Below are 12,405 nucleotides of genomic sequence, written 5' to 3'. Positions count from 1 at the left end.
AAATCATGCCTTTGTTCAGGGACAATGATCAGTGGGTTTGTAAATGTTTTGGATTAATCAGTGGTAATTGTTGGCCATGCTGGTTGAAAATATTGAAAGCAAGTAAAAGGCTTAGATGAAAATAAAAGATGTCTTTAAGAAAAATCAAAATTGCCAGACTCTGCCACTGGTATTTTACCTCCTGATATTCATATGTGAGAGAAAGATTCAGTATATAAACCTGAAAAAAAAATGTTCATCTGTATCTCATATTAGACAACCCCAGACCCACTGGACACTCCTTTCAGAGATATTTCCTTACCAGAATCCTTATTACTTTTTCACAAAAAATGCTTTTAAAATACTTGTGAATATATTTTAATCAATTTTATTCAAGAATACACAACCCTTCAAATAACTTCTTAAGATAATGAATTAATGTGTAGGTGTCTACTTTTTGAAGAAAGCCATCAGTTATTTCTTTAAAGAAGCAATTATGTTATCTTTCAAGATTACCTGATGTAAAGCCAGATTATAACACACAAAAACAGTGATTTCATTGCTACAGCATGAGTAACCTTACACTTCTGAGATGGTTAAATGTTAAGAAAAGAATAATTATAATTTCAGTGAGTTCGTGATTAGCATCCATGCTAATCTACTCAGGTGGTATAAGCTGAATATCTGGGAGGGGTGATGATTTATGAGATGATTCAGATAATGGTGCCTGCTGAGTGATGAAAGCATAGACAGGAACGGCATCATCTCTGAAAAAGTTAAACAGGAAAAAAAATCAGGAGTGATATATATTCGGTTGTCCTCTGTATCTTAGCCTTAAGATTTCAAATGTCATCAGGAATACAGCTACATTTTTATTCTTGGAACAAAATATTCTCGGGTTGTAACTCCATTTATTCAAATTACCCCTTAGGAGTAGCTCTTTAAGAAACTTGATTTTAGAGAAAGAATCATAATGAACTGATACCTAAACTCCAAAGTAATTATTACTGCTACACAACTGCAAGTATAAACAATACCAGAGAATAAAAAACAAAAATGGGTAAAGACAATTTCAATTACTATACCTATTCACCATATTTAGTGCCAATGTATTCTCTTAATAATAATCCATAGTACTGTTATTCAGGAATTTTCCCTCTTCACTAAAATTTAGCATTTCTTTCTCATCATTAGTGCCTGCCACAATAGCTCCTCTGTTCAACAAAAAAGCAACTAGATCCTAGAGGTATTGTGCACATTCTTAAGGCCAAGGAAATGTCCAGACTTTATTTATCTTCTCTTTTTATTTCCTAAGTAGTAAGGAAATAATAGTTCCTTTTGAACAACTAAGTGTTGGAAAGAAATTTTGGTCTCCATCCAAAGTTAGATCCCACAACAAGGGAGTGTGGGAAGTAAAAGAGGATGAATTCAAAAGTGGGAATCTTTAATTATAATTTAATGTAATTTAATAAATTGGGATAATAAATTATAATAAATCCCAAATACATTGGGATAATAAATTAGGAAAAACAATTGTGTGGCAGCCAGAATATTAGCAGCTCTCCCATTGTCAGTTCCCCATACTCCTGTGTCCAGAGTGAAAATGTTATCAAGGAATCTTAAGAATTGCAGATGCTCTTCATGCTTTGTGTGCTTTCTCTATTTTGATTAGCCACCCAAATGTATATTATCTTTAACAGATTATGTGTGTGCATCTATTACTTTGGGGCATCCAATACAAAGAAGAACTGAAGTGCTTCTATGCAGAGTAAAAGCAGATTGTTTTAATACATGCATCAAAATAGTCCTGCACTGAGCTTTTCTCCCCATACATCTATTAACAAACTGAATACTTCATACTTCTGCCAACATTTCTAGCAGGGGTGAAATCCACTTACCTTTGCTACTGTTTCGGTAGCAATATGAGCACGCACTCACATAGCAATTTGCTATATGAATTCGGTAGCAATTTACATACATGCAGGACCTTCCGCGTATGCACAGAGCATCAAAATGATGGTGGTGGGCGGAGCTTGCTACCGAGCGCGCCTGAAAAGGTAAGCGAACAGCAAAGGAGGGAATCCGCTGTGCCACATGATTTATATTAGCTAGAAAGCAGGAAATCCTGCTTTCTAGCTAATATAAATCATGTGGCACAGTTGATTGTTGGAAAAACTGGTTTGCACGAACCAGTAGCATTTTTTTACTACTGGTTCAGGCAGACAGGTGGCATCTTTACTACTGGTTTGGGCAAACCAGCCCAACCCGGTTGCATTTCACCTCTGATTTCTAGGGTCTATATTATGTTTTGTAGAAAGTACATTAGTTATCTTGAAAATTGAAATATAAATAATCATCATAAATAATTACATTTAACAACCAGATGTGCACAGAGGTAATTCTCACACAAGTACTATCTAAAGTAGTAATAAAATGTTTAAATTAGTTATATAAAAGCTTGTGTTGGGAGAAAAAAACATCCACAATGCACACTGCCCTGAAAAGGTATTACTTGCATATGTCCAACTTTACAAATAAACAATAAACCATAGTTAGACACAACAAAACCAAAAAACTCATCCCTTTGGAAGCAATATTCATTCAGTATGTAAAGTATTAGAAAATTAATAATTTAAATTAATAAACAGATGTAATCTCTTACTCAGATGCTTTTGTTTCTGCAAAATTAAAATTGCTTGGTGTTACTGGAACCAAAACGTGGCTATGTTTCCTATGAAACAAATTACAGAATAAATGGTGAGTTAATGAGGCCTAAATTATTATTTATTTACATACTATAACCCTTGTTGCAAGTTGAATGAAAGTACTGTATTTTTTGGACTATAAGACGCACTGGAATATAATATGCACCAAGATTTTGAAGAGGTATTTTTTTTTTTAAAAAAAGTTTTTGTCCCTAGGAGCACTCTGCAGACCGCCCAAACCCTCTGCACACTCCGTTTTTTGTGAAAAGAGCATGCAGAGAGTTTGAGGCCTGCAAAGTGCTCCTGGGGTCCAGGGAGGGCAAAAATGTGATGTGGGGAAGGGGTTTGGAAGGCCAAAAATGGGGCATGCAGAGGGTATGGAAGGCCTATAGAGTGCTCCTGGGGGTTGGGGAGGGCAAAAAACGCCCCCATTTTTCCCAAGAACAGGCCTGTTTTTTTCCAAAAAAAGGGGGTATGCAGAGAGTTTGAAAGGCCTGTGGAGTGCTACTAGGAGCTTGGGAGGGCAAAAACAGTCCCATTTTTGTGAAAAATGCGCCCATTGCAGGACTACTTTGCAGGCCTCCCAAACCCTCTGCACGTCCATTTTTGCAAAAAATGGGCTGCACGGGTGCGGTTTCGGGAGGCCAAAAATGCTGTATTCAGTGTATAAGATGCACCCAGATTTTCACCCTCTTTTTTGGGGGGGGGGAAAGGTGCATCTTGTACTCCGAAAAATATGGTAAATAATATTGATGTATTTTTTCAGTTTCAAGATTTTGTTTGAAACTTCTATCACCGATTTGGTAAACAATAATCAAATATTTTATAATCTGCAAAGAAATGGTAGAGTCAATATGATAAAAGTGTCTTCTTTCCATCTCTCACAAAATAGCAAACATGTCCCTGATCTCTACTAGAAGAGCTATGTTCATTCTAGATTGTAATGTGCCACGATCAATATAAATAATAGCTCAAGTTGTTACCTAATTATTCAATAGGTAGGTAACTTTCTGAATGACCCATTCCCAATTGTCTTTCATTACTTCATCCATTTATTGAGACTAATTAATTCTCTGTACACTTTGGATTAACATGATATGCAAATGGCATGCAAATTTCATCAAGACAACAGTGATAAACCACCACTTCCAGTTTAAACACATGGATTAGGACCAGGGAAATCCATGTTCAAATGGAAGCTGAATGGGCCTCTTTGGGCCAATCACTTCTCTTAGTCCAACTCATCTCATAAGCTTGATTGATATGGGGAAATATAAGAATGAGTGTGCTATACTGCCTTAAGTGCCTGAAAAAAATGACAGAATTATAAACCTAGTAATAAAGAAGTATTGAAATCTGAATCTCGTGTTTGCAGCCGTATTTTCCCACCAGATTGGCTCTGCTTCATAGCATGGAAACAAAGATAAAAATTAATTTCTGGCAGGAAATTCAAAGCTTGCATTTTGAAAGTATTTAGATGTTATTAGACAAAAAAGACGTAAGTTTGCAATTGCTATAATTCTGCAAAAAGGCTCTGCCAGTTCTAATACTCTATAGGAGTATGGCCATAGCTTCAGTCCTCAACAAATCAGAATCAGTCTCTGTTTAGAAATCCCTATGAAGTACAGTAGCTCAGGAAAGCATTTTTTAAGAACTCCTAAAACCACGTATTTCAAGAATCTAATGTCATTTTTTTAGATCTTTTTAGGCCTGCATACATGTAATGGGAAACAATAACATACCAAAATTGTATATGTAAATTATAACTGCAATGTTTTGCATGGATTCTTTTATGATTCAGATTTTTTAAAACTTTGCCAATTAATTGTCTTTTTATAATCTATATTTTATAAAACCAATCTGTAATTTGCAAATATAAAAATAGTCCAGGCAAAGTTGAGGCAATGCATGATATTTTTAAAAGCCTATATATCCTCAATGTGATGTACAGGATATAATTTTAATCAATAACTAAACATTAATTGTTCATAAATAACCAAGATTCCTGGTGTTAATTCCATAGCAATTAACAAAAACAAGCCTTTTCATTAGTAACCCTGTCTCTCTTATTTTCCTCTTTCATTTTTGTTTATGTAACTACTACTATAGTTGGGTTCATAGAGATGTTAAGATAAGATCAAAGAAACCATATACCGAATTAACTTGTTATACAGCTCCACCCACTCTTCTTTAGCAATTGTTTGTGACATAATAAATGTTAAACCAACCATGGACTAATTCAAAATGTGAACCAATCACTCAATGATACTGATACTCTATAAATCTCACTGTTGGTAGTAAATGTTAATTATAATAGATTTCTCTTTTACAACTGTCTGTAAGATCCACTAATTCAGTACTGTATATATAGTTTGCTATGATTTAAAATTACATCTATAACTCATAGTCTCTCAGCTTTGAAACATTTATTTCTAAATATAAAAGCACATCTGACTCACAAGCAACCATGTATTTTTCTGATGCTTATTTTCTAGCAATTCACATAGCAGTGGATAAGAAATATACAGATGAAAATGTCTATGTGTAGTCATATTTTAAGCTAAATAGCTATCTTTTTATGGTAACAATTCCCCATATTTCAAATTTAGCATACATGTAAATAAGCTAGGAAATAAACTATAACTTGGATGAATCCTTAACATTCTAGATAATTTAATAAATAGGACTTTACCGGTGTTTTAAGCCATTCATTTTTGCAAACAGTAACCTCAATACTCTTTCCTTCTGCTCCCAGGTCAGTTCAGAAATGTCCACCTTCCCCTTCTGAATATTTGTCCTACACACACACAAAAAATCTCATGAATCACAGCTCATCAGTATAATTCTGCAGTTATATTAATGTTTATGGCATGACCCTATTCATACATCTATTTATATGGTCTCCAAAAGGTTTTGTGAAAGCTAATACATCCTCTTCACCTCAAAAGTTACTCAACTTGGAGAGGGTGATAATACAGGCAGACTATTAGGAAGAGCTCAGGTATATGAATAAAAAGCTTTCCGTTTCTGTTGCTATGTACTCTGCCTGTATTTCAAATTATATAGAACAAATCAGTGGATAAAATCAATCTAGCTGGCTCCACTAAAAATTAATTACCAACCGGCAATCAACACCTACATGGATTTTATCTAAGGAATTTATTAATATTGCTAGTTTCTTACATCTTTATATCCTAAAAGATAAAAGCTATGTAGAAAGATTAACTTACAATGAATTTTTAAAAGTAAATTATATCTAACAACAACTACCACAATGTGACTTGTAGTATTTTTCCTTCTCATGTTTCTCTTACTTTCTTATGTCTTTCGAGATACAGGATAGCAGGGTAGTCAAGACAATGTAGTCTTAATGGACACATTTTCAAGCAGTACCTTCTAGAGACTTCTCTAGAATGTTTTTAAAGACATTGATAAATTAATGGCAGATCTAAAGGTAGGCCACCCCAGAATCTACTACTTCAGTGGCATTACCTAAACAAGTAGCACTTACTACAAACAGAGGTATATCCATATAAATAGTCTTCATTTAGTGACTACATCTGGGACTGGCATCTTGGTCATTAAGCAGTCACTAAATAAAACTACAACTAGTGCTTACAGTCTTCCTTCAGCTTTTCTTTGCTTTACAGACCTGCAAAGATCATACATGTGAGAACTATTTGCAAAGTTATTTTTTCCACTGTTGTAAACTACAAATGATTGCTGTCCAGAGAAATTGCTAAATGAGGACTATTGTATTCTTTTTGACATTGTTAGTGATCCTAGGATGGTTATTCGATCACAAAGATTTTCCACTTGGGATAACATAACTTTAATAAGGATTTAATTTGTGATGAATTTTGCACATCTACTCCCTTTTTAATATTTAAAATATTAAAACTTCTGAAAAAAAAGTTTAAGTGCATAATTATGCAATCCTGGACAGTAGTACTATCTAAAAACAAATGTAAAGAATTAACCTTGGTAATCTAGGAAATGAAAAGCCAAAGATCAATTTTAAGGCACAGTGTTCCATTCTGTGAGTACATGATTTTGTAGGATAGAAAAAATAAGTATTTGCAGGAAGCACTTAACTAAACATATTTAAATTTCACCTACTCAAGATTTTCAAACACTTTCAATATTTTTTTCTTAAGAGAAATTTAAAAAATGTACTTTATACAACGATGTTGGAGCAAAAACAAAACTAGCATACTTCATCCTTTGAAAACTGATATTTCATTGGATCAGAACTGCCACTATATCTTAAAAATGATAAAATTGTAGAAAAAATACATAATAGAAAAATGGCATTCACTGTGTCTCTTATATGAGTACCCAGAAGTCTGAAAGTATAATTTGAATATTCAATTTCCAGAGATCAAAACCTCATATAGAATAACAGAGTTGGAAGGGACCTTGAAGGTCTTCTAGTCCAACTCCCTGCTTAGGCATGAAACCCTACACCACTTCAGACAAATGGTTATCTAATATCTAATTCTAAATCTTACATTAAATAGTTACAAATCTATCCCTGCAAATCAAATCTGGTCACATAACCTTATATAGAGTGGAATATGATGAGGAAAAACCACATAAGTCTTGAGTTGGATAGTATACCTGACAAAATATTTTTCTGGTTCCTTCTTCCTTCTAAAATATTTTTGAATTTTAATGCTAATGGTATATTTAATGAGTTGACTTTTGAGTTTATAGAAGTAAAGAAAACTTAGCTTTTTTATTTTCTAATGGAAATGATAAATTATAGATAGATGGAAATTAAAGGAATAGGATTATCTTTTTTTTAAATTCAGGATTCTTCTTTTCAATTATGTTTTGCTTTTTCAGCATTAGTCATTATAACATATACTACTGAACATGAAATTATTTCTTTTTCCTATCCCAAAATATTCCAAACCAAGTTATGTTATTCCAAAGGAACTTCCTTTCAACTTCTATTTCTAATAGCGAAAGTGACCAGAAACGAAGACTTCCACCACATGTACCATTTCTCTGCTTCCAAAAGGTCCATTTGCACACTATTTGTGCTATATGCACTGTCATTAAATGTTCTGATTTTGGGGTATTCCTCTTTCCCTGCAAATGCTGCCATCATTTTCCTTTGATAGGCGACTTGGGCCACCTGCTTGTAACACTTCCTGCTGCTTATAATCTCTTGTTTGACTTGCTCCAGAGCATCTAAGAAGAATTTCTCCACTTCTGTCCTTTCATTCAAGATGTTCCTGGCTAATTTCTTCACTCTACTCATTTCTTTTTCTTTCATTTTCAGCAGCTGCTCCAGCTTTTCAATTTCTGTCCAAGCTGCTTGATTCTGTACCAAAGCCTTCTCTTCTGTTTTTTTTATTTCTATTTTAAATTCTGCAGCCATATAATTAACTGCTTCCTCTAGTTTTTTAACCTTGTTTTGAAGCTCCTGGATTAGTGTTTTCTGCTGAGTAATTTGTAGAATCTTCTCCTTAATCATAAGGTCTTTGGTTTCCTTAAAAAACAAGGAACAAGGAAGACAGAAAATTATTGGTAAACATTAATAGATTTTTTAAATTATCAAAATGGCAAATAGGAATTGGTCATGAATGTATTATTTGCTGATCCTGTTTCATGTATTTGAAGAATGTGTCTTCTATCAATGCTGTATCTTCCAGATAGGATGTGACATTATTAGATATTTATTCTTTGGAACAAATTGACTGTAGTTTCCCTCCTAACCAAACTGTAATTAAAAGAGTGATTGTTCAATTGAAATAAATGTCAAAGTACTTGTAAAAATTATGACTGAGAAGGGATATATTTGAATGTATAAAATCATATATGCCAGGGGAAAAAATGTCAGTTTTCTCAAACTGGGAGTTTATACCACTCTCTGAAAATACCAAAACCAGGTATCATCTAATGAAGTTGATTGGAATGAGGTTTGAAATAAAGTATTTCACATAGCACATAATGGAAATTAGAGCTAGATTTCATGACAGCCTGTTTCAATAAGCCTAGAGAAATCTTAGCAAGATCTCCTGCCTAAGCAAGGAGTTGGACTAGAAGACCTTCAAGGTCCCTTCCAACTCTTATTCTATTCTATTCTATTCTATTTGTAAATGTAAGTTTTCTGATCAAACTAGAACTTTTGGTCTCCTGGCTGGTTTTATAGTTGGTTTTAATCACTAAACTGTATTTAATCACTATAGCTGGTTTTAATCACTAAACTATATTGGCTCATATACCATAATATGGTATGATATATTATATAATGCAATATGATATGCTTATGAGATACATATTATATGCTCATGATACCAGTTTTCCAATACTTTAAGAGCTGCCACTGGAAGAGGGCATTAATTCATTCTTCATAGTTCTGAGGATAAGACAAGAAGCAATGGGTGGAAGTTCATTGTGTAAGATCCAAGGTAGAAATAAGGAAGAATTTCTTGACAATAACAACTGTTAAGAATGGAACAGTTTGCCTCCCAGAGTTGTGGATGCTGCATCTCAGGAGGTTTTCAGGGGAAAAAATGGACAATCATTTCCATGAGATGGTATAAGGATTCCTGTCTTGGGTAGGGGATTAAACTAGAAGACATCTAAGGTCCCTTCTAGTCCTACAAGAACTAAAGTTTGGCAGCTTTTATGTTATTTCGGTATTCTTTCCAATGGGAAACTTTGTTCCAATGGGCCTAAGCAAAACAAGTGAAAAAAATGGACTCAACCCAAAGTGAATGAAAGGAGTTTTGAAACACTTGACTATCCTGAATGGGTTTCATACTCCAAGTTCAGATCAATGACATCTGAGTATTCTGAAGATTTATCTTGAGGGTCTTTCCGTGATCTTTGAGATATCACAAAGGACACTCATAGTACCAGAGGATTGGGGATAAGCAAACATTTTTTCTATCAGCAGTCACCACGTGGTGGTCCACAAGAAAATTTTGGTGGTCCACAGAAAAAATATTAGCATTTTTTATATTGCAATAAATGCTATTTATCTTTTAAAAAGATTCATATTAGTGGTCCACAGGATTTAAAATTCTGAATTTAGTGGTCCTTGAGGTCTGAAAGATTGGCGACCCCTGCTTTATATCATCAAAAAGTAGAAAAAAGAGAACTTAACTAATTAGATTTTGGTCAACTTGATGTTGATACTGGGCAACAGCTTGGAAAAGATTTTTTGTGAACATTTAGAAAACAATGCATGGTTTAGTAGAGCAGCAAGCTCTAGTACTTGATACTCTTTTTTGATAAGAGTGATCAGTTGAATCTACCAGAAAAATGCCATGGATATTATATTCCTTGTTTTTAGCTGAGCAATACAGTCCATGAAATTCTAATGGAGTAGGTGGCAAAATGTGGGATGGATAAATCTGGATGAGCAGTTTTTGTCAGTGGTTCTGAGTCAAGCTGGAGAGAAGTATTAAGTGATACATTACATTCCAGGGTTTGTACCACTCAACATAAATATAAATGGCTTGGATAAAAGATTAATATGATTATTAGAGTTGTAGATGACATGAGGAAAGGGGAGGATATTGTAATCACTTTAGCAGACAAATATAACAAGCTTCAAGAGGACCTTGACAAGATGCAATAATGGATAGAAATCAGGAGAGAAATTGGGTCTTGTTTGACAAAAGTTAAGGAATAGACATGTGTCTTTAGATCCTCTAGAAAACAAGTAAACAGATTTCTTGTATAAAAAGCTATTAAGCTGTTTTTAAAAATTAGCAATTGCTAAATACCAAATGCAAGATATATCAAATGTATGATACTTGCAAGATACAATTCTGTAAATTGTATCTGTCATTTGGGTGGAAAAAAGTCAAAAGAATATTAAAATATTATTTGTGATACATAATCTACACAATCTCATTATTATTTCCATATACTGAAAAGTCATTGCTACTTTCCATTATATATTGGTCAGACTATACATAAAAAGTTGTATGCAGGAAGGAAAACTATTTTATGAAGGACACTGACAACCTGGAGTGGGAGGAGTCTAGGGGAAACCAGCAAGATGATAAGGGATCTGGAAGAAAAACCTAAGAAGAAAAACATGAAGACTTGGAAACATGAAAGTTATCCTGAGGTATTTGATGGTGAGTCAAACTTACATTCTAGAAACAAGACAAGAAACAATGGGTTTACATTACAAAAGAAGCAGATTCAGATTATTTATCACAAATAGTACCCTAATGGTTGAGAATTGTTCAACATTGGAACTACAGAGATTTTATAGTTATTTTTCAGGGATCCTATAGTAGTAGATTCCTGCACTGGAAGGAGTTGGAGTAGATAATCTCAACAGTATTTTCTAACATTTCCATATAGTAATTACCCAGGAAATTAATTACCACAAGACACAATGATAGTCACTAATTTGAATGGCGCCAAAATAGGATTGGATAAAGTGTTACCCCATATTATTGTGTATCTTCTATTTCTTTTAGGAACTTAAGGCAGTGTACACTGCACTCTGTCTTAATTTTCTTAACGCTATATGGAGCTGAAACAGTGATTGGCTCAAAGTTACTTGCATGACTGAAGATGGATTTAATGCTGTGTCACCCCTGTACCAGCTGCACAGAATACTAGTTTCAGGGAACAGTCATAGGAAGCATTATGTCTCCATATCCTATTTGTGAGCACCAGAGAGTTATATAGTTGTTACTGTAACAAAAAAAAGTGCAAAATTAAGATTGCTTTGAACTGTAGCCTGAGCCAGCACAGCCATTTCTTTTAAACCTGTTATCTACAACAACAGCTTTATCTAAACTTATTTTGAAGCTACCTTGATTAAGTAAGTATTGTAAGTAATGCCATATTCATTTCCAAATCTCAACACACACACACAGATCTTATTTACTACAGAACAAAAAAGGAAGGAAGAATAAAAACCTTTTCCTGCAAGTGGAAGGCATTGCTCTCTTCCAATTTTTCCTTGATATTTTTTAACTCTTCTGTCTCTTTCATGTGATAAGCCAGAGCCTCTTGAAGACGAACATTCTCTGTAAAAACTGCTCGTCCAGCATTATCCAACTGCCTGAATAAGAGCAAAATGATCCAGCAATTGGTATGGAATTTTCAGAGCTAATTCTAATACGGTAACATGTAAATGGAAAGTCTGCCTGCACAATGGAACTTTATTTATCTCTCTTTTCTGGAGGATCCTCAATGGTGGGGATTAGTTTTTGAGTCCAAGCCCAAAAGAAATGTCTTTTACATATTTCATTACAGAAGAAATTCTATCAGCATGAGGATTTTAGCTCCTTTATTTAATATTTCACAATACAAAAAATAAATTCATGAAGTGATATAGATCTATTTAAGGACATACCGTATTTCCCTAAAAATAAGGCCCAGGTTTTTTTGCCTCCAAAAGAGGCACTAGGACTTATTTTCGGGGGATGTCTTCCACTGTCTAACCTTATGGTGGTGGCACTGACAGCCCCAACCAACAGGAGCCCTTGTGGTTTCTGCTGGCCCACTTCTTCTTGCTGCAACTCATACAGGCCTCTGTTTAGCTATCAGAGGCCTTCAGGAAAGGCCTCTGACAGCGAAACAGAGGCAGGGGTGATGTACACAAGAAGTGGCAAGTAGCCACAGAAGAAATGGGCCAGCAAGGTGAGGCAGGTGTAGGGGTGTGCGAGGCATGGCTGCAGCTATCCAAAGGTAAGCAGTTCCACCCCTACATCCCCTCACTTGATTTTTA

The 12,405-nt window shown here is 34.4% G+C and overlaps 1 protein-coding gene across 1 annotated transcript in view; it reads right to left on the bottom strand.

The window, feature by feature from the left end:
* Nucleotides 1-575: 575 nt before the first annotated feature.
* Nucleotides 576-12,405, bottom strand: part of BBOF1 (basal body orientation factor 1) — a 16,467-nt gene continuing 4,637 nt past the window's right edge. The window contains exons 7-11 of the mRNA XM_014054050.2: nucleotides 11,592-11,736; nucleotides 7,691-8,184; nucleotides 5,377-5,481; nucleotides 2,642-2,710; nucleotides 576-746 (exon numbers count right to left, since the gene is read on the bottom strand). Coding sequence (XP_013909525.2) covers nucleotides 638-746; nucleotides 2,642-2,710; nucleotides 5,377-5,481; nucleotides 7,691-8,184; nucleotides 11,592-11,736 — 922 coding nt within the window. The 3' untranslated portion in view covers nucleotides 576-637. The remainder of the gene's footprint in view (nucleotides 747-2,641; nucleotides 2,711-5,376; nucleotides 5,482-7,690; nucleotides 8,185-11,591; nucleotides 11,737-12,405) is intronic.

The sequence above is a fragment of the Thamnophis sirtalis genome, unplaced genomic scaffold (genome assembly GCF_051295495.1).
Source record: "Thamnophis sirtalis isolate CommonGarterSnake01/CBP01778 unplaced genomic scaffold, rThaSir2_p1.2 scaffold_1, whole genome shotgun sequence".
Taxonomy (NCBI): Eukaryota; Metazoa; Chordata; class Lepidosauria; order Squamata; family Natricidae; genus Thamnophis; species Thamnophis sirtalis.
This window is presented reverse-complemented; position numbering and strand designations above follow the sequence as displayed.